This window comes from Camelus bactrianus, chromosome 16 (assembly GCF_048773025.1).
Source record: "Camelus bactrianus isolate YW-2024 breed Bactrian camel chromosome 16, ASM4877302v1, whole genome shotgun sequence".
NCBI classification, from domain to species: domain Eukaryota; kingdom Metazoa; phylum Chordata; class Mammalia; order Artiodactyla; family Camelidae; genus Camelus; species Camelus bactrianus.
The window spans coordinates 461,453-488,999 of NC_133554.1; the positions used below are offsets into that span (position 1 = coordinate 461,453).

At 60.4% G+C, this 27,547-nt stretch overlaps 1 protein-coding gene across 8 annotated transcripts in view; it reads left to right on the top strand.

Annotated features, from left to right (window-relative positions):
- The window catches only part of MPRIP (myosin phosphatase Rho interacting protein), a 110,654-nt gene that overhangs the window by 73,845 nt on the left and 9,262 nt on the right, over nt 1–27,547 (top strand). For 6 of the 8 annotated variants that reach the window (XM_074341919.1, XM_074341917.1, XM_074341922.1 and 3 more), the window contains 14 exons: nt 826–967; nt 1,607–1,711; nt 3,140–3,196; nt 4,170–4,238; nt 6,393–6,482; nt 10,095–10,204; nt 12,271–12,832; nt 14,367–14,483; nt 16,990–20,733; nt 23,437–23,584; nt 24,221–24,338; nt 25,255–25,414; nt 26,308–26,427; nt 27,083–27,169. In XM_074341919.1, the coding sequence (XP_074198020.1) occupies nt 826–967; nt 1,607–1,711; nt 3,140–3,196; nt 4,170–4,238; nt 6,393–6,482; nt 10,095–10,204; nt 12,271–12,832; nt 14,367–14,483; nt 16,990–20,733; nt 23,437–23,584; nt 24,221–24,338; nt 25,255–25,414; nt 26,308–26,427; nt 27,083–27,169 (5,629 nt within the window). The remainder of the gene's footprint in view (nt 1–825; nt 968–1,606; nt 1,712–3,139; nt 3,197–4,169; nt 4,239–6,392; nt 6,483–10,094; nt 10,205–12,270; nt 12,833–14,366; nt 14,484–16,989; nt 20,734–23,436; nt 23,585–24,220; nt 24,339–25,254; nt 25,415–26,307; nt 26,428–27,082; nt 27,170–27,547) is intronic. The other 2 variants (XM_074341924.1, XM_074341923.1) reach the window with 1 other exon arrangement.

Here is a 27,547-nt window from a genome sequence, read left to right on the forward strand (position 1 = left end):
CTCACTCCTTGGTGATCACCTTGGGTTTTCGTTTCTTTAATTCTCCAGATAACTTTGATTTACCATTATTTGATTTTTAGAAGCAGTCCTTTCCTGTGTATTCATTTTCCAGCCTTATTTTCTTTCAGGTCTTGCCCCTCTCCACCTTCTCCTGCTGTGTCGCTGTGACGTTACTCGCCCCTCCTCCGCCTGCTTCGCTCCCATCTCAGCTCCGTCTCCAGCCGTAGATGGCCTGACGATGCCGCCCGCCCTTTCACACGAAATCAACTTGCTTGTTTTTATTTTAATTTGGGATTTGATTCTTTTTACTGTTGGCAGAAACAATGTTAATTCATGGGCCTTTTTCTTGCTAAATTTTGGATGCCCTGGGTGGGGGCTGCATCATGGTCTCTGAGGAGCATGAGGACGGAGGCCGTGCCCTCCAAGGTGGTGGCTGCCTTTCCATCGTGTCTGTGGCTCGGGCAAGGATGCCGGGTGACGAGCTGTGATTGCCGAGTGTGTCCGCACAACAGACCATGCAGGGGCCTCCTCTGTGGGTACAGTGTAGGGCCGAGGGCAGAGGGCAAGGACAGGCCTGGCAGCAGGGAGGGCCTTGCCTATGGGCGGCTGCCAGCCCTGCGCAGCCCACCCTCCACGGTGGTGTCAGCGGTGAGCTGTCCGAGCAGGTGGTATGCACGGCCGATGCCCTGCAGGAGGGTGGCCCCGAGAAGCTGGGGTGGGCCAGGCGTGGGGCGTCGGCTGAGCCCATGTGTGTCTCGACCACGCCCACCCCTAGCTGCGGGGGACCCTGTCTCCCTCTGAGCAGCCTCATGCCCTCTTTTGCAGGAGGTCCCAGGTCATTGAGAAGTTTGAGGCCCTGGACATCGAGAAGGCAGAGCACATGGAGACCAACTCGTCGGCTGGATCCTCACCATCCAGCGACACACGCCAGGGCCGCAGCGAGAAGAGGGTGCCCCCCAGGAAGCGGGTGAGCGTTCAGGCTCCCGTGTCCCTTGTGCGCCTGGATGCGCTTCCTCGGGCTTCCTGCCCCTGTTTCTCCTTACTTCCGTGTCTCATCTCCAATGAGTGACTTTCTTAAGGGCGAGGCCTGTCTTGTGCATCTTCTGCTCAGAACTCTGTCCGTCTCCTCTGAGAGCCGCTCTAACAAGCTCTCCATCCCAGGGTGTCAGAGCCTCTCTCTTCCTCTCTGGGGCCTTCCGGCCTCGAGGCTGAATACCTTCCTCCTCTCTTCCGGGCAGTGGCCACAGCCCGCATCTCTGCTCAGTCCGCCAGGTGGACTCCACTTCTGAAGCCCTCCTCTCCTGGGCTGCCCGCCGGGTCCGACCTTCATCTTACTCCCTGCTTCTCTCTGGGCTCGGAGGTGCCCTGCTGCTTTCTGCACAGGGCCCGGCGTCTTCCCTCTGTGACCCTACGAGGCCAGGGGAGGTGGGGACCGGGAGAGTGATGCGGCTGGTGCCTCTGAAGAGAAGTCTGCTCTGATCCCCAGGGAGGCTCCAAGCCCACCACGGGCCCTGTCTGCACTCTGGCAGAGGGGACGAGGAAGCCCAGACAGCAGCCTGGCTGCCGAGGGGCTGGCTGTACTGACCGGGGCTGCTCTCTGCCACAGGACCTCCCCAGCGATGCTCCTCTCCCGGAAGCCTCGGCCTCCCCACTGTCTCCACACCGAAGAGCCAAGTCCCTGGATAGGAGGTCCACGGAGTCCTCCCTGACGGTGAGCCCAGGCACCCGCGCTCCGAGGGCTGCAGGCGCTGCTCCCGCCGCTTCTGTCACCTGGGCTCTCTGTCTGCTTCTCCCGTGCCTCTGCTGGCTGTCCCCACTCTGCTCCCTCTCTGGGCTATGTGGCCATCCTGAGCTCTGAGGTACCCAGGGGAGGAGGCCACCTGGCCAGGGCAGCGGAATTCTGGCTCCAGGGGACCAGAGCCACAGCTGGGACCTTCTGTTCTTCTTGTTGGAGTGTTGGTTTGGGGACATCTTGGAGGCAGGAGCCCCCTCTTGCTCAACGCTTGTCTTGTTTGTGGGGTCACCGGAGGGAGCGAGGCCTCTGCTCCAGGGCACAGGAGCCATGGTCAGATGAGTCCAGTGGGACTGTCCCTCCCTCGGGGAGCCCTGTGTGCGAGTCAGAGCCCCGGGAGTGAGGACAGCTGCTCGCCCGGGCTCCTCCGCTTTGTCCTTGGCCTTCTGAGGAGCCCGGAGCTGGTGCTGCTCATCCCCAGGCCAGGGCAGCAGATCAATTTCTGTCCTGGTTGAGTCTGGGTTTCGCTTGAGGGCAGGGAGCATAGGCTCCCAGAACACGTGTGGCTGATCGTGGTCCTGACATGTGGCACCTGTCCTCGCGAACTCCCTCCCAGTCCTTGGGACATGAGAAGACGTCCCAGTCCGTTTCTGGTCAGGATGGTGATAGCAAAGTGGAGGGCACGTGGGCTGAAGGTAAGGGCGGCCCACGTCTCTTTACACACTGGCCTTGCCGCCACCAGGTGTGTGGCACAGCCAGGCTCAGGTGGGCCACGGGGGCCCTGAAGGGGCTCTCAGGCTGCTCCCCAGGCCCTGGTGCGCAGGGCTTGGCGGGACCGGCAGGGACGGTGCCCTGTTCAGGGCCGGCTGTCCTGGTCCTGCTTCTTGTAGGGAGATGGAGACCCAGATGCGTCCTGACATGTCAGTGGCCTGCGGGTCTTGGCAGGTTTACTGCTGCGTCTTTCTCCGCGCCAGGTGCGGTCTCTGCTCAGTCTTCTGGTCTCAGTCTTCCTGTGGCTTCTCCGAGAGCAGCTCAGCCCTGCTCTCAGCCATTGTCACACATCTTCCCGTCTGCGTGAACACGGAGCGCCTCTGTCTGGGCTGCTCTTCTCTGCCGCCCAGGTGGCCCTGCAAATGGATCAGGGGCTTCTCAGCGCTGTGCTGCTCACGGGGCAGCCCCCTATATCTGCCGAGCCCGCATCTCCCTCAAAGATGCGTGCAGTGGAGGGCCCCCAGAGAGCGCCTGCCAGGGCTGAGGCCATGCGGGCATATCTGGCGGGTGGAGAAGCCCCCTTTGCAGGTGCCACCTCGTCTGGAGAGAAATGCCTGCCTCGTCAGTCAGCCTTCGCCCACAGCTGGGACACCACAGCACTTTCCTCTGAACTGCTCTTTTTCCTCCCTTTCTTAGCCCGACCTGCTGAATTTCAAGAAAGGCTGGCTGACCAAACAGTATGAGGATGGCCAGGTGAGTGTCAGGGCCTGCTGTGCCCCTGAGGTGCCAGGAAGCAGGTGTGAGGGCCAGCTGGCCTTGTCCCCAGTGGGTGCATGAGCACTGGCTCGGCACCCACCTCCAGCTCAGCCCCTGTGGCCGAGACCCCATCTCCTCAGAGCATGGTGGGGGGGTGGGGGCTGCCGGGAGTACCCACCAGGCCTGCCCACGGCCAGTGTGACAGCCAGCTCTCCACACCCTGCGGGGGCCTCAGCCGGGGCCTGGTTCCCCACCTGCTGGTCTCCTAATTGCTGCGTGGCCGCCACAGGCCTGAGAGGAGCCAGGAGACTCGAGCAGGAAGAGCAAGCCCCTCGCAGCTACTTGGGGCCGGGAGGCCAGGCCTCCATGGAGGCGCGAAGAGGAGCCGGCCGGGTCCGACTGAGAGGCCCCAGACCCCACGTGCCCGAGCTCCCCTCCCTGCCTCCTGAGCGACTGTGTTGAAATGCCCTCTTCACTCTCCTCTGTGTCAACCCCCTCGGCCTTGCCTGAAGACTCAAGCCCCCTCCTTGCTACTCACAGTGAAGACTGGGGAGTCTGGCTGGTTGGTTTGCTCCTGCTGGCCGCAGGTGGGCGCGCCCTTCTGGTTAGCCAGGGGGTGGCTGTGGCTCACAGGTGGCCATCTCTCAGCTCTGGGGCCCCCGCCCCTGTCTGCAGCCTCCGGAGTTGAGGCTGAGACTCCAAAGCACTGCTCACCAGCCACAGCTCCGTGGGGTGGAGAGCCCACGGCCTGCAGCCCACCCTGGCTCTCCATGCTGCCTTGTCACTGGGGAGAGGTCATGTGTGCATGGCTGCCCACGGCCTGAGCAGAGTCCCATGTATGTCTGCCACCTGCAGTGGGGTGCCCGCCCTCTGCTTTACCTGTGCTCAGGGAGGTGCCCCAGGACTCTGGCTGTGGTTGCCCCAGAGCAGGAAGTGTGAGAGTCCAGTCTTGATCTTCCTTCTCTTGTAGTGGAAGAAACACTGGTTTGTGCTTGCTGATCACAGCCTGAGACACTACAGGGATTCTGTAGCTGAGGAGGTGAGCGTCTAAGCTGTGCTCCTCTTGTGGAGACAGCTGCGGGTCCCCACGGCCCTGGGAGCCACCGCCGCTCTTGGGCCCAAGTCCCCTTCTGTCTGCCAGCTGGTGTCCATTGGGCCGTCCTGGGCTCCCCGGTCCGGGTCTGGTGTTCCTGGGACAGGTTCCTGCTGGACCACTGGGCTCTCTGGGCCCTGCCTTAGGCTCCTTCCTGGGTGCAGGGAGTCTTGGTGGCTTTTCTTTGAAAAACACTGAAAGATGTCTTATTTTAAAGCTCAGGATAAGCAGTTTTGCTTTTCCTGCAAGGAAGTTTTGTGCTGATTTGAGTCTTTCAAAGAACTGAACTAAATCTTGTCCCTTGTCTTCTGGACAAGGAAGGGGGTGTGACAGGTGAGCTCAGCTGGCCCAGGGGAGAGTCCTGATTCCACAGTCGAAGACCAACCAGAGGCGCTCTTTTGTCTTTACGTACAAGAAAAACGCATCTCTTTTGAGCAGTCTGGCTGGCCTGTTTTTGTCCCTTTCCCCTCACTCCACCCCAGGAGCCCTGCAGCAGTACCCCCTTCAGCAGGGAGTTCTGTGTCCCTGTGTCCCTGTGTCGTTCCTGGACTTTTGTAACAGCAGAACCTAGATGTCTAGCACTGGGGTGCTGGTTATGAGTGTCTGCATACCCTGAGCCCCCAAAACTAAGTTCTTTCCCGACTGCCATGGAAGGGTGTTACTGATACAAGGTTGACGCGGGCTAGTGTGGGTGCCAGGACCCCGGTGGTGCCTGAAATCTGGGACTGCACAAGCATGTGTAAGTGTCCGGTTGTTCTCAGAGCGTGGTCTCCGGGGCCCTGGAAGCCCTTCCAGGGTTTCTTATAACAGGAGTATTGTTATTAACCTGCGGTGCCATTTCCTCTTCCTGCTGTCTGGGCGTGTGCGTGCACGGCTGGTGCCTCAGTCTGGTCAGGCTATAGGAGCAGATGGCCGGTCGCCACGTGTCCTTTGCTGCCACACACGATGCTGAAGAAAGGGCCCTGACAGAACAGTGAAAGCACTAATTTTATGAAGTCTCAATCCTTGAATACCCATCTTTGTAACATCCTGTGATTTAAAATGGGAAGTTGGCCAAAGGCACACTTGCTGCGCATCAGGGTGCCGGCCATCTTGCGGGGAAGCGCTTGCCCACCGCCTGCGCCACCTGAGCCAGAGGCCTCTCCCTGAGACGCAGTAGGCCTGTCTCTGCTTGAGAGACAACGGACAGGTAGACCACACTCGGTTCGGGGGCTTGGCAGACATTTCCTGAAAATGAACCAAGTGCGTCTCTCCTTCAAGGAAGGCGGCTGACAGCTTGTCGTCAGCGGTACAGATGAGCTTTCAAGCAAAACGGGGGCTTTGGAGACCTCGTGTTCACCATCATGAACTTGAGAGCTTCCTTTGTGTCCGCTCTCCTGACGGGAGGCGGTGCCGACAGCAAGCACAGTGTTTGACCCTGTACGGTGAGGTGTCACGTCTGAGAGACACGCCCAAGTCGGTATCTTCCAGGTGACAGGGCGCCACAGAGCCACTTGTGGGCAGAAGACCCGTGCAAAGAGCAGACTCCGCTGTAATAGGGTCAGACCCCACTTTGTAGTTCACCTTCAAGAAACTGCCGCTTGCCCAGCCACAGCTGTCTGCAAAGACATGAAGCGCACCTCCCCCCTCCAGCCCGGTCTGTGTGAGGCTGACGGTCCTACACGTCAGCCAGAGCAGCGCAGCCAACAGACCGAGTGCAGCAGCAACTGAGGACGCAGCTGTCCTCCGGAGCTGCGCGTTAGAGAGAGTTGCAGACATCTCTTGCTGGTTTTTTTAAGAATATTTTTTATTAAAAAATGAAACGGGTTTGTTTCTTAAATGAGTAAATAAGTATGTTTCCTTTTTTCAATTTTTGCAGCTAATTTCTCGTTAGGCAGATCATCAACAGATAACCCCCACCTAAACGAGCCCCTTGGGGGCCTCAGGTTTTAGGAGCGTAAACGAGGTCTGAGAACCATGGTGTCTCGGGAGGACGTGCAGGGAATGGCAGCTCTGGTCCTGGGTGGTGCAGGGCAGGGAGCAGCCATGCCCACTCAGCACACTCACAAGGCACTGGCCCTTACTTTCTGAATCTCTGAGATCCTCTCACCCTCTCTGCAGGCGGCTGACCTGGACGGGGAGATCGACTTGTCCACGTGTTACGACGTCACTGAGTATCCAGTGCAGAGGAACTACGGCTTTCAGATCCATGTGAGCTGTGGTGGGGCCTGGAGGCAGGCAGGGGGCAGGGGGCTGCGGGCCTAACGGGCCGGCATCTTTCTCCAAGGACATGCTGTCCTGGTCCAGGGACCCTGTGGGCAGGCCTTTGCTCCAGTGCTGGTGATGCGCTCTGTCCCTCTCTGTCGTGGCGCTCCTGACCCCCACCCATCTGCGTGAACTGAACACAGATGAGACAGTAGCATTTTTTTTTCAAGACTGTCTGGAAGCCTTTTGTTTCTGAAGGTTCTTTTCTTTTTCTCTTTTAAATGCTGGAGTTTGGGACAGTTGGAAGGACATGGGATGGGGGGAATAAGAGCAAAATTGTCCATTACATCTCACAATGCTAGGTTTTCAATCCACTCTTTTCCTTTATTCATTCATTCATCCACCCACCTCTACATCTTTTTTCTGACAATCTTGTGAAGGACTCAGAGGGGTAAGGCATTGCCCCGTCTTCAAAAAATGATTGGACAGATGGGACGGTTCTCACTGGCCATTTCATCAAAGCGGGTGGCTTAAGGTCAGGGCACAGGCCCCTAGCCACCGACCGTGTCTGTCCTCACCCTGACGCCAGCAGCAAGTTCAGCGGGGGGTGCCCCCAACCACCCTCAGGTTCCATAATTAGTCAGAAAGGCTCACAGAACACAGAGATGCTGCACTCTGCACTGCATCTCTACTACAGCCAGAGGACACAGCGCATGCGGAATCGGACTGAAGAGGGGCCCTACACATGAAGCTTCCTGTCCTCAGGGACTTGTGTGTCCCTCTAGGCTCTGACACGTGGTGACACAGAGCTTCCAGCCTGGGCCCAAGCCTCTGTGTCCAGAGTTTTCACCAAGAATTCATAGCTGATTGAGTTTCCGTCCCCCTGGTGGAACGCAGTCTCCAGGCCTCCCCTGGAGGCCGGCTGACTGACTGTGGCCAGAGCCCCACCCTCACTCCAGGGCTGGTCTTTCTGGTCTGGCCAGCCCCAGCTCTGAATGTCAAGTGTTCAGAGGTTACTTCCCAGGAGCTAGGACAGAGGCCAGACCTCTCTCTGGGGAAAGCTAATTCCTCCCTCATCAGAGCCTTAGCAGCGTGGTAGGACCCAGCAGCGTGTCCTTTACCAGAGCCTTGTCTCCAGGTTTTTGGCCCAAAGACTCAGTTGTATATCTGGACGTGGCGTAGGTCAAACACATGGGAATAACCAGTGTCAATCACACTTAGAGGAGACAAGCTCAGACCCGAAGTCCAGGGAGTTTATTAAAAGGAGAAATCTGGCCCCTAGACCTCTGGGCTGCTGGCATCTGTGTAGGGCACCAGGTCAGAGCTGGAGGCGGCACCGATCTTGGTGGCCCCTGCGGCCCGCTGCCACGCCCTCCTGCCCCTTGTCCCTGAGGAGGGGTGGACACATGTGCCCAGTGACCCAGGCCCCAGCTTTTTCTGCAGACAGCAGTGGGGACAGTGCCAGTTCCGGCTTTTTGGACCCCTTGCTGAGTGCCCCTCGCTCACCCCCACCTCCCCATCTTGGAGAGCAGCGGTCTCTGGGCAGGGCCTGGGGGTATGAGTTTGCCCCACCCCCGAGCAGGTCACAACTTAATTGTGCTGGGGTCACTTTCTGCGCCAGGAGGCCCTGGCCTGGGCCATGCAGGTGCCGGCTTGCTGTCTGAGAACTCGCCTGCTCTCCCGGTGAGGGACGGGCATTTCTGAGTCACCTGTGCTCCCTTGACTGATCTCACCCATCAGCCTGACTCCTCTCCACTTTACCTTGGATGGGGGGCAGTGAGCTTATCCCACGTTCTGGTACTTTTCCATGAGCCCCGTGGACCGAGAGTTCTAAGTAGAGATCGTGCTCAGCATGAGAGGGACTCAGCTGCGTCACTAGGGAGCTTTAGGATCTTGAGTGACAGGACTGTCCCTGGCCCACCACCAGACCTAGTGGCACCTACCGGGGAGCTACTGCAGAAGCCAGTGGGGACACCACCAGGGAGGCCTGGGCGCAGAGTCAGGAGTCGGTCTTGTCCTGAGGTTGTGGGAAGCGTGGGGCGTGGAGCCATCTGTGTGTTAGTGAGGTGCGTTTGGCAGGGCGTGCAGGTTGGTCAGGAAGGAGGCAGAGGTGGAGGCAGGAGACCAGGTGCCTGGCGGATGGCGGGGGCCAGGACCGACAGGAGCAGCTGGGAGGCTGTGGAGGAAGAGCACGCGGGTCCTGCCCTGGACAAGGTCGGGAGGTGTGGGGCAGGTGGAGGGCTTGAGCCCCAGAGCCCTGCGAGCCACGTGTGCAAGTCTGACAGCAGAGGCAGCATCACAGACGTGGAGCCTGTGGGGTCCTGGCAGCACTGTGTGTGAGGCCGAGATGGTTCTCAGAACGTTAGATAGCTGCCACAGGTGTGGACCTCAGGTTGGGAAAAAGCTTCTGGGGGTGAGAGGTGAGGTCAGGGGAGACGACGGCTGAGGTCAGACTCCAGAAACAGGGCACTCAGGAGTGCTCACAAGGGGCGGGTGCTTTCGAGAGCCTGGAGGCCGTGCCCCAAGCCTCAGCCTCCTCTGAGAAGGACCCCGCAGGTGAGCAGAGATGTGGGCTGGGGGCCGCCCTGCAGGTGTGCGGCGGGGCCCGGGCAGAGGCGCTCCTGTGTCTTCCCGTCCCGCACCATCTTGCCCATCCCGTCTTCCTGTCAGCTGGTTTGCAGGCATGGTGAGGGTCCATTTATGAGGAGCCCGAGCAGCCTGAGAGCAGTTCTGACACCCTCACTTCTGTAAGACAAGCCCTGTGGGTGTGGGGGGGGGAGCATGTGCCACCCCCACTGCATTGCCATCCTGCCTCGACTCTGGAGGTGCTGTGCGCAGCAGCTCAGGGCTACAGGGACTGTGTCCCCAGGCCACTCGTCCCCGCTGGCCACGCCGCCCCCTCCTGTCTGCGCTCCACTCCCTCAGCCATTCAGACGCCGTCCCGCCAGCTCAGCCAGGTCGGGGGTGGTCTAGGGACTGTCCTAGAAACGACTCCCCCCTCCCGGTCCCGTCAGTGGCGCATTGTGCGCTTTGACCAGTCACTCGTCACTTCAGCCACCCTCTGTGCTCTCATCACCTGGACAGCTGCCCAGCAGGTCCAGGAGGTCTCCCGGCCTCTTCTCAGCCCTACGGACACGGCCCCCATCAGGCCCTGCTGCTGCTGAGCCTCAGGCCTGCCTCTGTCCTCTCCCTGGTCACCCCACAGGCCTGGTGTATGGCCACATGGCGTGCCCCCCCCCAACCTGGGTCATGCACCCTCTCCCCATCTACCTGCCAGCCCCCTCAGCCTACAAAGCCTGCTCCACCTCATGCATGTAGCTGCCTTCCCACTACTCCCCCCACACACGCCTTCTCCCAGTCCAGGCGCTCCTTAAAGAGCTGGGAGCATCGTGATGCCAGACATTGTAGGCTCCCAGCAAACACCAGCTGCGTCTGGCAGAAGGAGATGCCACACCCAGGGCAGCAGACGGGCATCTGTGATTTTGCTCCAGCTCTTGCTTATCCTGCGTGCGGCACACATAGCGCTCCCAGGGCAGCCACTGGGCCGCAGTCCTCCCTGCGGGACTTCCTCTTGGGGGGAGCGGTGATGGCACTGCTAACGCTCCGTCTTTTGTGCAGACAAAGGAGGGCACCTTCACCCTCTCTGCTATGACATCTGGAATCCGGCGGAACTGGATCCAGACCATCATGAAGCATGTCCACCCGACCTCCGCCCCGGATGTGACCAGGTGAGCCCCATCCTCCACATCCCACTCACTCCCCGCTTGGCTTCCTGGTTTCCTGCCTCAAGTGAGCCTTCCCGCTCCAGGCCTGGCAGGTGCAGGGGCACCTGTCAGCCGTCAGCATGAGTGTGGCGGCCGGTATCTCCCTCGGGCCTGGCCTGGACCCTCTGGCAGCTGCACTCGGGTCGGGTGAGGGTGGCTCTGGACGTGCGTTCCCAGGCTGCCACGGCATTTCCTTGTTTGGTCTCGGATTTCCGTGCAACTGGGCATAGCTTCTCTTTGGAACTCTTGGTGCTGGAGGCCACGTTGGGAAACTGTCCTTGCCCCGCGTGGTAACGTCCGTGGTCGGTGAACCTCATGATGGCTGTACAGCGTTCAATTTAATAGCAAGAGACGTCCCAGGGTGTGATGCCCAGGAGGCTGCCATCCTCACCCCGCAGCTTCAGTACCGCCTGTTCAGAGAGCCTGTCATTTAGGTGTCTCTGTCCTGTGGTTTGAGTGCTTCTCAGGGGCAGGTCCTGTGTTAAAAGCTGCACCCAGGGTGTGTCCCTGGTGCCCACTGGGTGTCCTCAGCCCGGGCAGCTGCAGCCGGGTCACACCTTTGTCAGGTCCTTGCTGGTGATGCTGCAGCTCTTTGAACAGAAAGGCAGGAGGGGACTGAAGGTGGCTCTTCCCGTTGGTCCCCCATCCCGTGCTGTCTGCAGGCGTCCTTTGTTCACTCCTTTATCTACTGAAGGGGCAGGAGACGTGGTCATTCCTGGGACAGGGCCAGCAGGTGCAGAGGCCAAGGGTCTTTCTGAGCACGTGGGGGACGCCCTGTGTGGCAGGTCAGGGCCCTGCTGGAGAAGGAACACTAACAGCCTCGGGGGTCGCAGGGCGTGCGTGTGTGCGTGCGTGCGTGCGTGCGAGACGGTCGCACTTGGGCACACGCGGCTCAGGAGAAGCACCTCCCTTCCACGTCGGGGCTGCAGCCCACAGGGACAAGCACCGTGTGCATTTGTGTGCACGCGTGTGTGTGAGGAGACAGACTTGGCGGCGTCTTTCTGACGAGAACTGACTCCCAAAATCCACACATCTCCAAGTCGGTGTCCCTGCCTCACCCAGTTTGTTCCCTGAGCTTTTTTCACAGTTGGGGGAGAAGATGGGTTTTCCCGTGCACGCTGGAGACAGGTGCACAGGCCAGAGGCATGGCTTTGAACTGCAGGCCCTGCGTCTGTGGAGGCTGTGGGCGCCCTCGTCCTCGGGCGCCTCTTCACAGGCTCCCTTCTCTTTTGCCCTTTCCATGAGTGTTCCCTGGAGCCCCCAGCCCCGGCCCCTTGCAACCTCAGGGGGCTTCTGAGCCTGTTCTGAGTGCTTAGGCGGGACCAGAGGCCACTCTGCTTAGGGTGGGACCTCAGGGTCTGGTCCCTGGAGCCCAGAAACGTCTGTCTCTGACCGCCACGGCCAGGACCCCACACCACCCGCCCAGGAAGCTCTGCTCTGGGGCAGGTGGAGGTGCCCTCCAGCATCCCCACAACAAGCCTCCTGCACCGAATGGGTTGCTAAGTTCCTGGGGCTGGGCTCACAGGTGCAACCTGGGCCATCCAGCTCACCTGCCCGCACGCAGTCCCAGGCCTGTCACTCTGATCCATCCGTCACAACAGCCACCAGAGTGGTTTTCTTAAAACATAGGTCTGACCACGTTATTTCCCTGCTTGAGCCTTCCGAGGGGGGTGGCTGGCCTGGTCTGTTCTGTCACCACTGCTTAGTGCACAGGAGCCGCAGGGCCACCTCCCACTCACCCTCCTTCAGGCAGCGGCCATGCCTGAATGGGGTGGGGGCACCTGGGCTCCGTCGTCCCCGTGACAGGCCTTTGTGACACTCCCCTCAGCGTCTTTCCCATTAGGGGAGGCACCTCAGAGGTGGGCCACCCGTGGCTCTTCCCTGCTGTTGGGCTCCCTCCAAGGGTGTTGATGGGTAGAGGTGGGGTCCCTCCCCTTCCCAGCTGAGTAGAAAGGATGTGGTGAAAGCAGGGAGCTGGGCCCTCTGCCAGCGGGCGCCTGTCCACTGACAGGCTGTCTGCCCCTGCCCAGCTCATTGCCACAGGAGAAGCACCGGAGCAGCCCCCCTGTGGAGACCCACCCGAGGCCACGGGAGGAACAGGAGGGCGAGCTCGCAGAGCCAGACCCCGAGCAGAAGAGGAGCCGGGCTCGGGAGCGGAGGCGGGAAGGGCGCTCCAAGACCTTCGACTGGGCCGAGTTCCGCCCCATCCAGCAGGCCCTGGCCCAGGAGAGGGCTGGCGCCTCGGGGCCCGCCGACCCCCGCCCCGAAGCAGAGCCGGGTGAGCTGGAGCGGGAGCGTGCACGGCGGCGAGAGGAACGCAGGAAGCGCTTTGGGGCCCTTGACACGGCCGATGGGCCAGGCACCGACGAAGCAGCCTTGCGCATGGAGGTCGATCGGGGCCCAGGGCCGCCCGCGACCACTGACCTCAGGACACAGAATGTGCACGTGGAGATTGAGCAGCGGTGGCATCAGGTGGAGACCACCCCTCTCCGGGAAGAAAAGCAGGTGCCCATTGCCCCCCTGCACCTGTCCTCCGAGGACGGAAGTGACCGGCTCTCCACTCACGATCTAACTTCCCTGCTGGAGAAGGAGGTAACGACCAGGGCCGTCACGGGCGGATGAGCTCCGGGCAGCAACCGGCAACCCCCCCGGCACCCACTGTGCCTAACATTGGGACAGTTCCCCCCACCCCAGGGGCTTCCGACACCTCAGGGAGGCAGACGCAGGTCAGGTCCCCAGAGGGCAGTGCAGGCCTGAGACTCACAGGGGGTGACAGGGTGGCAGTGGGGGGAGGGGGGCCTGGCCCTTCCAGAGACCAGAGGAGTTGGCCATGCGTTTGGGGCCGTGCCCTTCAGAGGCAGGGCTGCTGAAGATGAGGCTGGGGGAGTTTCAGTGCTCCAGCGGGGCCTCGCCTGCCCTGCCTCAGGCATGAGTTAGAGGATCTGGGCAGAAGAGGGGCAGGCACAGACTTAGGTCTCCATCTGCATGTGGCACCCCGTGCCCCTCGCTGAGACCGGAGCGTGCGGGGCAGCCAGCAGGAGGCGGGGGCGGTGGGGCCTCCTCCAGACACAGAGGTAGGGGAGCCCGTTCCTGCGTTTGTAATAACGTTTTTCCTTAGTGAAAATGTACCCAGAAATCAATTTGCAGAACTTTGTGGATTTGTATGTCTGAACGGAGGTGCCGTGGCCAAGGGGGTACAGCGTCACACCGTCTCTTAGGGGCGCTTGGTGATGCAAATCCAACGTGCGCTCCACACAGTGGCTGAGGGCCCCACAGACAGGCCGCCCCGGCCTCCCTCACTTCTCTCTTTGTTGTGTTTTGTTAAATTCGTGAGGCCGACGTTTCTCACAAGCATCAACACTTGGGTTTTTTCTATTTCCACGCCTGTCAATATGATGGTAAAGGCAGGATGCAGTAAAACAGCGTTCAAAGTCACGTTGCTTAAACAGCGAAACCGGGCCTGCCAGTCAGCAGGCCACACGCTGGGCGCTGCTTTGGTTTTAGACGCGGGGTGTCCAAGCCCAGTCACTGCTGCACGCCCTGCTCCCACTCCCCGCGGGCGGCATCCGTGGGGCACTTGGGGAGCGCTCAGGAAAGGGGCAGATGCGTGATGGCTGGGTCAGAATCCGTGGAAGTGAGAGGGCTGGGCAGTGGCTCACTGGGCACGTCCCAAGGAGCCCCCACACAAACGGAACTTGCTTTGAAGTCCAGTACAGCTGGTCAGTCAGGGTTCTTCCCGTAGAAGCCAAGGCAGAGCCTGGAGTGAGGCCTGCTGGGAGCATACGGGCCTGGTGACCATGCCAAGGACCTCGAAGGACCCAGGGGGAGGTCTTCTCTGACACGGGCCCAAAGCCCTCATTCCCTGGTGGGGTCTGTGGGTTGGATCCTCGGGCCAGTGCGGGGATTATGTGGGTGCCCAGGGTAACAAGGCTGCCCGGGTGGTGTACAGCCTCAGCTGGAGTCTTGGTGACGAGCACGCCTCTGCTCTGAAGCTCCGTGCCCAGAAGGCTATGAGGGAAGCTGGAGCCCCGCCCAGCTGGAGTCGGGACGCCCCCAGGGCCTGGGCTGTGCTGGGCTTCTCCTGCGGTCAATTTGCTTTAAAATGTGTGTGTGTGTTTGCCAACAGTTGGAGCAGAGCCAGAAGGAGGCCTCGGACCTCCTGGAGCAGAACCGGCTGCTGCAGGACCAGCTGAGGGTGGCTCTGGGCCGGGAGCAGAGCGCCCGGGAGGGCTACGTGCTGCAGGTAGGGCTGAGGGGCTGCCATGGCCCTCCAGGTGCCCTCGGGCTGCGTGTGTGGCACCCAGGCGGGCTAGGAATGTGCAAAACCAAGCGCCAGGCCTCGGGCTTCCCTGCCCCAGGAGCGGGCGCTCTGGACAACGGGCCTATGGGGGTCTCCTCTGGTGTGATGTTTTGGGGAATATACCTGCAACTTTTGTATCTAAGGGTTTCTCCTTTGCTTTTTGGTGGAGTAATTTTGGTTATCTCTTCCTCTGGCTGTCAAAGGGCTCAGTATACAGTAATCATATTTGTGAGTAAGTTCTAATTTTTTTTGACAATAGCAGTATTAGTCCCATTTTACAGACTGAAAAATGGAGTAACAGTCTCCTTATGACTGAGTTAGTGGCAGAGCTAGAGCTCTAGAGCTGGTTCCCTGTCCCTGCCCACATCTGTACCCCACCTGCAGGGCCATCTGGGGCTGCTACTGCTAGACTAGTGGCCCACCTCTGATTCTCCGCCCAGGCTAAAGTGTGAGGGGAAACGTGGCCACCTAGCCTGGAGCCAATTTGCCCCGTGGCCTGGAGGGGAGATGAGGGCTGCAGCCTGGCCTGAACCAAGAGCCTGAGCCCTGCATCCTCACTGGAGGTCTCTGCCAGGGTGCTGGCCGCCAGGCAGACTCCCGGGGGCAGCCTGCCTGGATGGGGCAGCGGTCCAGGCCCCGTCTAGTCCTGGGGTGCACACGCCACACTCCCGCCTCTTCGGCGGATATGCTGCTGGGAGAGGTGGCTGTGGGGGAGCAAGCTGGGCGATGGAACCGAGGGCTTGGGCCTCAGCCCAAGCTGCAGACGCAATGCTCGAGTCAGGGCCCCATGCTGACCTGCAGGAGCCGGTACCCCTCCCCTGAGCACTAGTCTCCTTGCCCACGTAGACCGAGAGCCCGTGCCCGAGGGCCCTCCTGGCTTTCAGGGACCCGGAGTCTCTGGGCTGAGTTGCTGCGCCAACGCTTCAGACTGCAGTGCCCTGGCCTCCTTGGTCCGAGTCGACCCTCTGGGCGGAGTCCGCCTTCCTGCCTCCAGTGCCGTGTTTGTTGCACATTCCCCCGCACTCTCTCTCTCCCCCAGCCTTGGCCCTGCCCCAGGAGCTCCGTGTCCCCCGGACCTCCGCCCTAGCCCTTTAGCCGCAGCTGTTGCTGTGCCCAGGCCAGACTCTCAGGCACTGAGAACTGGTGGCGGGGCACCCCCCTTCCCTGCACCTCCCTCCAGGACTCTCTGAGTCATTTGTGCAGACCCTCCAGGTTTGGGAAGCATCTTTTAAATCTCTGGTTGGGCTGCCATCCTACATGCGTTGATTTCACACCAGGTGGTGAAGACCCTGGCCGCGGATTTTGCACATTGCTAACCTGAGCACCTCCCCGGGCCTAAGCTGGATAGGTGCACAAGCCTGCCTGAAGCCCACCAGTCGGCTGACACCTTAACACCTTTCCGCTGGGTCCAACATGGGTTCCTTTCGGTCTCTTTTTGTGCTTTGAAAATGATTGTAATCCAGAGTCTGAATGAGCAAGGGCCTTTAGGGTTAAGGGTCAGGAGGACCGGTGGCTGGGGACGGGTGTTGGGCTGACAGGGGTGGGGGAGGAGCTGGCCGTGTGGGCACGGAGCGCGAGGCGTCTCTGACTTACGGAACTGAGTGTCACATCTGTGGCTCCCCGCCAGCACACGTGGAGGGAGCCGCGTGCAGGCCAGTCCTTAGGCTGAGCTGTTCCCACTCCGTTCACGTTCCTGTTCTTTCCTGCGTCAGCTGGTTCTGTCTGTCCTGCACGCCTTTTAGTGTGGGGAATTCTGTTTCAGTTGTGTTGTTTTATTTTCTGCACGCTTCACTCTCTTATTTTGAGTTTCACAAAGGTTTGTTTTGTTAATTCTCATATTTTACTCCATGGTTTCCATTTTCCCCCTCATTTTGTCTTCTTGCAGGTAGAGATTAGTTCTTCCTGTTACTGTAGAGGACGGGCCCACTTCCCCCAGGAAAGTGTTCGGGTGTCACCTGGCTGACATGCACCAGCGGTGGCCTCCCTTCCTTCTCCCTGTCCTAGAAGGAAGTGGCATCCCACGCCGGTCCTGCGCTTGCGGGGTTCGTGGTCTTGAGCTGTGTGCCTTTTGTTTTGCAAAACAAACGCCGCGATGTGATGCACTGCCGCTCCCCGTCCGCCCTTCCTGCCGGCCTCTTGCCCCTCAGTCTTCGTCTTGTTTCTCAGTGTGCTCCATTATTCGGTTTTGTTTGGTTTATTTCTCCTAGAAGCTGTTTGGTTAGAGCTGTTTAGATGTTAATGTCCATGTTTTCTGTTTACCTGGAAGCAGCTACTTGCCGAAAAAATTAAGATGATTTGTTGTATTTTTTTAATGAAAACAAAAATTGTGCAAAGGATAAAAGACAGACCCACCAAGGAGCTTTTCTGTGGTTGACCCTGGCCAGAGGTGTGACACTCAGAACTGGGAGGCCGGAGTGTTACTAACCAGTGTTTAATCGGTTTTTTTAAGACTGAAGTGGCCACCTCCCCGTCCGGCGCCTGGCAGAGGCTCCACAGAGTCAACCAGGATCTCCACAGCGAGCTGGAGGCCCAGTGCCAGCGCCAGGAGCTGATCACGCAGCAGATCCAGGCCCTGAAGTGCAGCTATGGGGAGGCCAAGGACGCGGTCCGGCACCACGAGGCCGAGATCCGGAACCTCCAGGCGAGGCTTAGCAACACTGCGGCCGAGCTCACTATCAAGGAGCAGGCGCTGGCCAAGCTCAAGGGCGAGCTGAAGCTGGAGAAGGACAGGGTGCGTGAGCAGCTGGAGGAGCGGCAGCACAGCGAGGCCGCGCTCGGCGCCCAGCTGCAGGCCAGCGAGCGGAAGCTGCAGCGTGCGGAGGCCCTGCTGCTGGAGAGGACACAGGAGCTGCGGGACCTGGAGAGGCAGCGGGCGCTGCAGCGGGACCGGCAGAAGGAGGTGCAGAGGCTGCAGGAGCGCATTGCCGACCTCAGCCAGCAGCTCGGCACCAGCGAGCAGGCCCAGAGGCTGATGGAGGAGCAGCTGCAGCGGAACTATGAGCTGCTGCTGGGGAGCTGTGCCGAGGAGAAGCGGGGGCTACTGCGAAGCCTGAAGGAGGCGGAGGACAGGGCCAGCGCCCTCGAGGACCGGCTCCAGGGCCACGAGCAGCAGCTGGAGGTCCTCCACCAGGAGAAGCTGAGCGCCAAGGCTGAGGGCAGTGAGGCGGTGCAGCGGCTGGAGGAGCAGCTGGAGGAGAAGGAGGCCAGCCTGCAGGAACTGGCCGCACGTGTCCAGGGCCTCCGGGACGAGCGGGACCTGGTCCGGCAGCGCTTCCAAGAGCTGATGGACCGTGTCACCCTGTCTGACGGGGACGTGGCTGCGCTTCGGGAGAGGCTGCGGGGGAGGGAGGCCGACTACCAGCGCCTGGAGCTGTCCTACAGGCGGGCGGCCGGCCAGCTGCAGGGCCTGCACGCTCGGCTGCAGGAGAAGGAGGAGGAGCTGAGGCACATAAAGGCCGCGCACGAGAAGGGGCTGCAGGAGAAGGAGGAGAGCCTGCAGGAGGCCTTGGGGAGCAGCTCAGAGGGAACGGAGATGAAGCTCCAGGGAAGGGAAGAGGTTTTCAGGAAATCGGCAAAGGCATCTCCAGAGGCGGCGGGTGAGCCGCGGAGTGCCGTCGGGGAAGCAGAGGCGGCCGGCATCTCGCTCTCACGCCCGCAGGCCCAGGCTGCCAGCGCCCCTCTGGGCTTCTCACACTCGAGGCTCGAGGAAGACCCAGGGGCTGCCCTGGGGGAGGATCAGGGGGACAGCAGCCCCCGGAGAGGAGAGGGCATGGAGCCCCCAAAGTTGGGAGCGCCTGATAGGGAGGGGACCCTGCAAAGCACCTCAAAGCCCAGCCAGGGTGCACCCGGCATTAAGAGGCAAAGAATCCGGTTCTCCACCATCCAGTGCCAAAAATACACCCACCCCGAGGGGTCCGAGAAGATCTGGACCAGCAGCACGTCGTCCGACACCAGTCAGGACCGGTCACCCTCGGAGGAAAGCATGTCATCAGAGGCCACCCCCGGCTCACTCCCTGCGACCAGCGACGCAGAAACCTACCTGTCCATAATCCACTCCTTGGAGACCAAGCTCTACGTCACGGAGGAGAAGCTCAAGGATGTGACGGTGAGGCTGGAGAGCCAGCAGGGCCAGAGCCAGGAGGCCCTGCTCGCGCTGCACCAGCAGTGGGCCGGCACCGAGGCAGGGCTCCGCGAGCAGCTCCGCGCCAGCCTGCTTCAGGTCGGGGCGCTGGCCTCCCAGCTGGAGCAGGAGAGACAGGCCAGGGCCAGAGTGGTCGAAGACCACGTCGGGGAGCTTGGTGGCTTCCAGGTGAAAAACAGCCAGGCACTGGCTTGTCTGGAAAGCTGCCGGGAACGGCTGCGGTCTCTGCCGGGAGCCGTCCCGGAGGTGGAGGCCGGGGCAGCGGGGGCGGGGCCCCTGGCCAGCGTCGAGAGCTTGCTCGTCAGCGCCATCCAGGCCCTTGGGCACACACAGCGGGAGGAGGAGGGGCCCGCAGCCGCACCGCAGCCGCCCCGCCTGCCGGAGCTGAGCGAGCAGGAGCAGCTCAAGCTGCTTTCTGACCAGATGGCTCTGGAAGCCGCACTCATCGGCCAAATAGCGGAGTCCGTGAAGCGCACGACCTCGGATGTCGCGCACGTCCTCTCTGAGGTTTCTCAGTCGAGGAAGGTGCTGCTGGACTCTGAAAGTGGCGCAGGGTGGCCCAGGGCCCCGGCAGACGCCTGGGCCAAGAAGGTGCTGGTGGACGGAGAGTTCTGGAGCCAGGTGGAGTCCCTGCGCAAACACCTGGAGACGCCGGGTGGGGAGGCAGCCTGCACCTCCGGTGGCGGGCAGCAGAGCGCCCCGCCGGGCCTGGGACCCACCCTGGCCGATGCCACGTGGGTCAGGGCAGAGCTCAGCTTCGCCGTGCACTCGGTGAGGGAGGCCCTCCAACGCAGGTTGCAGAGCGTCCAGGAGACCTTGCAGGGGACCCAGGCAGCCCTGCAGCAGCACAAGCGTCTGCTGGGGGACATCTTGGGAGCCTACCAAACCCCCGACTTCGAGAGAGTGATGCAGCAGGTCTCGGAAGCCCTCGAGCTTCCAGCAGGCGCTGGAGACGAGGTACAGGCATCCTGGGACTTGAGCCCAGCAGAAGTACTGAGCTGTCAGGACGCGGGGGGCTCCCAGGAGCTCTTCCCCTTGTCCAGCCAGAGCCCGGGGGCCCTCGTTGCTGTTCAGGAGGAGCTCGCCCTGCAGCTTAAAGACAAGGCCAGCCTCCTAGGGGAGATCTCTGCTGCCTTAACCTCGCTCCCTTCCGCGGAGCCACTGAGGGACTGTCAGCAGCTCCTCCAGGCATCCCGGAACCTCTCCCACGACGCCTGCTTGGGAGGCCTCAGTCAGTATTCATCCTTATTAGTTCAAGATGCGATTGTTCAGGCTCAGGTGTGCTATGCAGCCTGCAGGATCCGGCTGGAGTATGAAAAGGAGCTCCGGGGCTGCAGGGAGTCCTGGCCGGGTGGGGGGGCCTCCTGCCAGGAGCAAGAGCTGGCTGTCGGGGCCCTGAGGGAGGAGTATGAGGAGCTTCTCCGGAAGCAGAAGAGCGAGTACCTGGACGCGATTGCCATCATAGAAAGGGAGAACGCAGAGCTCAAGTCCAAGGTCACCCAGCTGGGCCATCAGCAGAAGTGCCTGGAGGAAGTGGAGGGCAAGCACCTGTCTGCCCTGCAGAGGGGGCACGAGGGGGAGATGCAGTGTGTGCTGGAGGAGGCCGAGCACAGCAGTGTCCTGAGCCAGCTGCACGCCTCCGTCAGAGACAGGCAGGACCTTGAGAGGCACCACGTGGAGCAGATGCAGACACTGGAGGACAGGTTCCAGCTCAAGATCAAAGAGCTGCAGACAATCCACCAGGAGGAGCTGAGGGCCCTTCAGGAGCACTACTCACAGACCCTGCAGTGCCTGCAAGAGACCCTCCACCACTACCAGGGACAGCCCCCTGCAGCCCCGCCGGCTCCCGGCCCCCCGAGCAGCCCCCACCAGGCCCCCTCCTGCAGCCGGCCCGCCGAGGGGGAGGCCGACTCCGTGATGGGACTGAGAGCACGCATCCAGGAGCTGGAGGCCCAGGTGGACGTCCTGCGGGAGGAGCTGGAGCACAGGGGTCTGGCGGGCAGCGCAGCCTTGCTGCAGGAGGAGCACCAGAGGGACTTTGAGAGCCTCAAGGTTTCGAAGCAAAGCGAGTGGTCAGGGTTGAGGGGCGGGGGGTGTCTGGTGCATCTGGCCCTCGGGCGGGGCTGAGAGATCGTTCTGGGCTCTGAGTCACTGAACAGGAGTTGACATTCTGTTCCTCCCTTGGCCTCTGGCTGGCTGCAGTGGGGTCTCTATGCGGGGCCTGTAGCCTCCCTACTCCGCGCCCCTTTCCAGGCCGTGCAGAGCTGGACCTCAGGAGGGGGCCCCTCCCTCTAATGTCCTAGGACAGCAGAGCTGGGTTCCCAGAGGACAGGAGTATTTGCAAGATAGTGTTGAGGATCACTCCTCCACCCCAGCTCTGGGGGACTGGCGTCGAGGGGGAGCTCCTCTGTGTGGCAGTGGCTTTTCTTCCGAGTGAGCACAGCCTCACTTTCTCGGGAGTTTGGAGACGTGACCTTTCCTGTTTCACATCCCCCTGCGTTATAGGCAGGGCCCCCGGGCCCTGGCTTGCACAGGTGACGTTCCCGGGCCTCATGCACCCTCCACCTCAAGTCAGGCCTCAGGCGTGCAGAGCCAGCGCTGGGTGCAGGGGGCCACTGTGCCTTTCCTGCCACCCCCGAGCTGCTGCTGCGGCCTGGGATGCCCCAGCGCAGGCCTGTGCTGGTCCCTGAGGCCACTTTCACTGCTCTTTTCCTGAGCCAGTCAAACCTTTTGAAAAGTGCCATGAATCACGAGGAAGCTTAAGGGCTGTTCCCAAAATGCAGCTCAGTGCCTCCGGCGGGCAGCACCTGAGCGTAGCCTTCAGAGCGCCAGCTGCCTTTGAGAGTAACTCCCAGCAACTTTCCACTTCCCAGCAGGTCTGCACAGGAGGCAGCTCTGTCAGGGCCCAGATGGGCAGCTCACACTGGGGGGTGGGGGGGGGGGAACTCCCCTGTGCCAACGCAGCGCGCAGGCTGTGCCCCAGCGGCGATGCGGGTTGGGGGCTTGTATGCTGCCGGTTCTGTGCATCCTCCGTCTCAGGCCCGTGCTTGTTCTTGTCTCCCCCAAGACACACGCAAAAATCACAACCAGACAGCTCCCTTAGTGGGCCTACGTGACAGCTGTCACTTGTGCAGAGTTTTGCCCAGGTCAAGAGCACCAGGGTCTTGGCCAGAGGGCCCTCGGCTAATAGCTGCAGGCTGGGGCCTTCCCTTACGACTCTGGGCAGTGATCATGGAGGAACTTTTATTGGTCCCTGGGATTATTTAAGATTTGTTTATAGAGCAATTGTTTTTTTAAACACATACGCTCTCCAAGGAAGCAGCCAGTCTTTAAAGACACCTTAGAGTTTCTGTAGCAAGAATTTTGATCTTAATCTGTAAATAGTCTAAAGCGTTCAAATCAAACTAGGACTCTTAGGACCTCTTGGCTGTGTGTTAGCTAAGAAACCGTGTTGAAGCAAAGCGTGCAGGAGGCAGCTCCAGAGCCCACCCAGCTCTCCTGGCTGGAAGGGCGGTGGGGGGAGATGGCGAGCCTCCACACGGAGCCGCCAGGGGAAGGACAGCCGTTAAGACCTTGTCCCCAGTGCAGCAGGTCTGCGCAGGGTCCAGGCTCTGACCGTGAGTTTGACACACTGCCTGGAGAGTCTCAGAAAAGCCTCAAAGAGGCCTACACGTGGGGATTGGATTTCTTGGTATCCTTTCTTGAATTCACGTACAAGATGATGGACCAAACAGTATAGGAATTGGGGTGGGGAGGACGTACATTTGGAATTAAAACGGCCACATTCTTCCAGAGCTTAAAAATCCCTGAAAGGCCTGACCCTGTTCTGAAACAGATCTTGCAAGGGTTTTAGGCAGGAAGTACGCCTCCATGCACAAAACAGCTGCACATGCCACGCCCCATGGCTGTGTGGCCAGCTCACCTGCCCCATTGATCAGACCGAGTCTGATGAGCCAGGCCTGGGCAGCCCAGTGGGACATGCGGGATGGTCGGATCCCTTAGGGCCTGCCTGCGTCCTCCCCCACACTCAAGTCTAGGTAGTAAGCAGTCTAGGTGGTAGCAGGCACAGACAGTTTGACCGGCCACTCTTCTGTTGTGTCAGTGCAGATAGTGGAGGTGCTGATTTATCAGTGCCCCTCTTTGTGACTCCTTCCTTTTCCTTTTGAAGGAGTCACAGTGTCTAATTCCCTGTGGACACCAGTGAGGTGGCAGCTGGCCAGTGGCAGGGCCGCCCCGCCGAGCTCTCCCGGGGTGACCCATCATTCACAAGATGGCCTTGTCTCCCCGTGACTGACAGACTGTTGTCGGTGCCCCAGCTGTGATGGTGCTGAGAGTGTCTGGCTGTGTCATGCAGACCACCGCGGCCAGCCCCTGAACGCTCCCTCTGCCCCTCCTGCCGGTCCTGCCTGTTGGCAATTCCTTAAAGGCCCAGGATGGACTGCTTTAAATTCCACTGCAGCCTCTTCCTACCCACAGTACCCACCCCTCCCACAGAGAGAAGGGATTCCGAACCACCACAGAAATCAGGCAGAATACATGGTGTAAATGCTCTGAGAATAAAATGCACGGGGCACCAGTGAGTCCCCAGACAGCCGTCAGCGGCCCCGCTGGCATGGTGCTCTGCTCTAGAGAGCGTGTTCTCTGTGCCAGGAGCCTGGAGGGGCAGGGCTGCAGTTTGTTTATTAAACAATTGATTACATTAAGCCCAACTCAGAGATGAGGAAAAATCGGTAAAGCCCCCTGTGCACCTTGCAGGCCACGTGTGAGCGAGGGTTTGCAGCCATGGAAGAAACACACCAGAAGAAGATTGAAGACCTTCAGAGGCAGCACCAGCGGGAACTGGAGAAACTGCGGGAAGAGAAGGACCGCCTCCTGGCCGAGGAGACCGCGGCCACCATCTCAGGTAGGCTCTGGGCCCGGCGGCAGGTGAACCACTCGACCCTTCCTGAGCTGAGTGTGCAGCTCCAAGTGGGGAGCAGCCTCCGCACGGCCTCCCGTGAGGGGTTAGCCTGGTCGCCCAGGAGGGCTCTTGGACGGCCTCTTGGGAAAAGTGTGGTCTCAGGAGCCCTTCGAGAGCTGGCCACCCCAGAGCCAGCATAGCTCCCTGTGGCCACCTGCACACCCCGGTGCCTGTGCGGGGCTGTCCCCAGCCCTGTCAGCCTCTCCGTGGGCGTCTCTTGGACAGACGCCTGTCACCCATGCCCACAGCGCCCAGCATGGCAGGGCCCCCGTGGCTTCTCCCTGGCGAGGAGCCTGCGTCCCTCCCTCGGGGCTGCTCCACAGTGGCTTGTGGGTTTAGTCCCAAGAAAGGAAAAAGGCCAACCTGAAAGCCTGCTTGTTTATTTATAAACTCATACTTGAATTTTATGGACTTTAATTTCATCAGTTTGGTTTTTTCACATCCAAAAAAAACACCTGCATCCCTTTTGCGGGGAGTGCCCTGGGAATCCTCCCGGCCTAAACAGTGATGGACTGCGCACTACCTTCCTGTCAGTCTTCCCCTCAAGCCCCGGTGCTGACAGCTGTGTCCCGTCCACAGCCATTGAAGCCATGAAGAATGCCCACCGAGAGGAGCTGGAGCGGGAGCTGGAGAAGAGCCAACGGTCCCGGGTCAGCAGCGTCAGCTCGGACGTCGAGGCCCTGCGGCGGCAGTACCTGTGAGTTGGCGGCCCGCCACAGCGGGCCCGAGCACTGCACTCTCCTGCTCATGCAGGCAGGCAGAGGCCAACCACTAAAAGCCAGAGAATAAGAAGCAGCAAAGGAAATTTTATAAGTACTGTCCATTCTTGACTGATGTCAGCGGCCACCCCTGGAATGTCGCCATCAGCTGCTGCAGCTCATGAGGAGGGCACGGGCCTCGTGTGTGCGCTGTGGCTCCGGGCCATGCCTGGCGGTAGCGGCCGCAGTTGCTCCGTTTTTCAGAAAGCACGTGCACTGAGGGCCCTCGTGCAGCCAGGAGAGTGGAGAGCAGGTTCCAGCGTGGCCACCCTCGAGGTTTTCCCTCCATGGAATCTGCGCCACAGGGAGCCCTTGGACTGGCTGCTGCCAGGCCCTGCTGAGCCAGCATCTCTGGGGGTCCACAGCCTCGCAGAATCAGGGTCTCACGTTCCCAGCTCCTGTTTGGTGTGGTCAGGGCCCAGGAGGGCTGAAGGGGTGACAGGTGTGCAGGGCCTGGACGACTTGCCCTGAGGCACTCACTCTGGGTTCCCCGGTAGGAGTAACAGCCCTTCTCAAGGAGTCCAGGGTGGCCGAGAACAACGTAAGGTTTTGATTTTCCAAACATGGGCAGAGTCTGGTACTGGGCTGTCAGACCCATAGGCCCCACACTTAGTGCCGAGGACAGACTGCAAGTCCAGCTTCTCCCTGAAACAGCACTTGCTTTGGCGCGTGTGTGCGTGAGGCCTCTCCTGACCCCAGGGGAAGGTTTTGTCTGTGGGACGATTAAACTTCTTGAGAGAGGCCCCTATTCAGCTGAGCATGCGCTCGCAAAGACAACAAACCTTAGGCTGCTGAGCCTCTTAGAGGCCTGGGCCCTGGGTGAGGGCAGGGGAGTGAGCGCTGCCCTCTCCCCAGGGAGGAGCTGCAGTCGGTGCAGCGCGAGCTAGAGGTCCTCTCCGAGCAGTACTCCCAGAAGTGCCTGGAGAATGCCCACCTGGCCCAGGCGCTGGAGGCCGAACGGCAGGCCTTGCGGCAGTGCCAGCGCGAGAACCAGGAGCTCAACGCTCACAATCAGGTGAGGCTGTGGCCGGGCCAGCTGGGGTGGAGCCAGGCCTCCTTCGAGGTCACCCCTGGAACCCGGGCTGCGGAGGGTCCCCTAGTCTGCAGGCATCTCCCCAGTGTCTGATGTCATCCCTTGTGACAGGGGCCGTTCCTACGTGAGCCAGCTGCTGCCCTTTGGGGGCACTTGGCTCCAGCCCTTCTGGAGACCCTGGGAGTCTTTCTCTTACATCGCATCTCTGAACTTCTCCTCCATTGCTGCTGGGTGGGGTCAGCCCATCTCCCGTCTCCAGGCTGGGACTGTGTTTAAAAACTTCCCAGTCTAGAGCATATACTGCTCACATTAGTTTTTATCCGATTATTCTCTTAAAATTTACCTGCTCCTTAGAAAACTGGGGTAACATTTTAAATCCTGGCGAATGGAACAGCTAGAGGCAGGTTCAGTTTGAGAGAAGCTGCTCCTTGGGCACAAGATGGGACCACTGTCCACACAACCCACCCACTCATCCTCCCCGGGCCTCAAGGAGCCAGGCGTGTTGGCCTGGCCTGGCTGCAGGCCTCTGGGCTCACGGCTGCCCGTGTGGGGGCCTCCGGCAGGACTGGCTCCCCTTGGTCACTGCAGTGGCCTGAGTTGACCACTGTCAGTTGGAAAGAAGGTCCAAGAAGTGAGTGGTGATTGTGGCAGGAGGGCCCTGTCCTGCTCAAAGTGGACAGACCAACCGTTATGGTCAAAGAAAGTATTAAGGATCGTGGAAGCCCACATATACAAGTCTGTAAAAACTTGGAGCCTATGTAAATGGCTTTTGCAAAGACGCACAGCCTGGCATTTAAATCCAAGCTGCCACTGTGCATCCTGTGCTGGTGCACAACCCCGGCCCCATCCCTGTTTGGTTATGTTGCTGCCCCCAGGAGCTGAACAACCGTCTGGCTGCAGAGATCTCACGGTTACGGACGCTGCTGACTGGGGACGCCGGTAGCGAGGCCGCTGGCTCGCCCCTCACGCAGGGCAAGGACGCCTACGAGTTAGAGGTACCGCTCAGACCGCACGTGGGGACAGCACTGCAGGGACAAGACTCGGCCAGTGGGAGGGGAGGAACGGAAAAGTCCGGATCACACCAGGACAGCGGTGTGGGGCCCTTTAACCCCGTTCTTACTCACCTGCCTTTCTTCCACTTCTCCCCGCCGACAAACTGACTGCCTGAGATGAAACATTCAGGAACTATCCAAACACTGCAGCTGCTCGCAATCCCGTGGTGCCCTGTTAACTTAGGATCTGGGAGGTCTGTTTTAAGTCAGGATGGTTGGTTTTTCTGTGTCCATAAAGTGTCCTTTTATAAAAGCACTTAGATTTCTCCCCATTTAGTTAAAATTCCGTCATGAAAATACCGCATCCCACCTAAATGATGTGGGAGAGGCTGAGCTGAGGCCTCAGCAAGACACCTCCAGCCTGAGGAGGCGGGGTCTCGGGTCCAGGAGGGCTCGCAGCGGTTTCTCTCCTGTCCTCTTTGTGCGGGGTCTGCACTGTGGGCGGCGGCGGCGGTCGGGTGGCCAGCCCTCCTGGCTGTGTGCTGGTGAGGCTGGGAAGGAAGCTACCAGCTCGCTGGCGTGGAGGGGAGCTCTCTGTGTGCCTGTCTTTGCCTCCCAGCTCTGGAAGTCCCTCTGTTCCTGGCTTCTCTCATTCTAGGTATTACTGCGGGTCAAGGAGTCAGAAATACAGTACCTGAAACAGGAGATCAGCTCCCTCAAGGATGAGCTGCAGACGGCGTTGCGGGTAACGGCACAGCCCCGTAGGGGGCTGGAGGGTGGGTCCCGGCGTCCCTGTTAGCGCGGGCTGGCAGGCTTTCCCCAAGAAGGTGGTTTCAAAACCGAGTTCTAAGAGGACGCCAGCCTGCAGGCAGGTGCAGTGAGAATGAGGAGCCCACTGCCTCGCGGCCCGTGTGCCAAGGTGGGGCGGTGACACCCAAGAAGGCTGTCCGGGAAGTACATTCCGTCAGGCCTGCCAGTCTCCTGCAAGCGCTCTTACAGTCAGGGAGAAGTCCCAGGAGGCCGTTCGGTGCCTTAGGGAGACCCAGAACAGAGAGAGGTCTTCCCAACTGAAGCCACAGAGAGGTGCTTAGGGGTCAGGACAGCCGCAGCCTGGCCGGCAGCC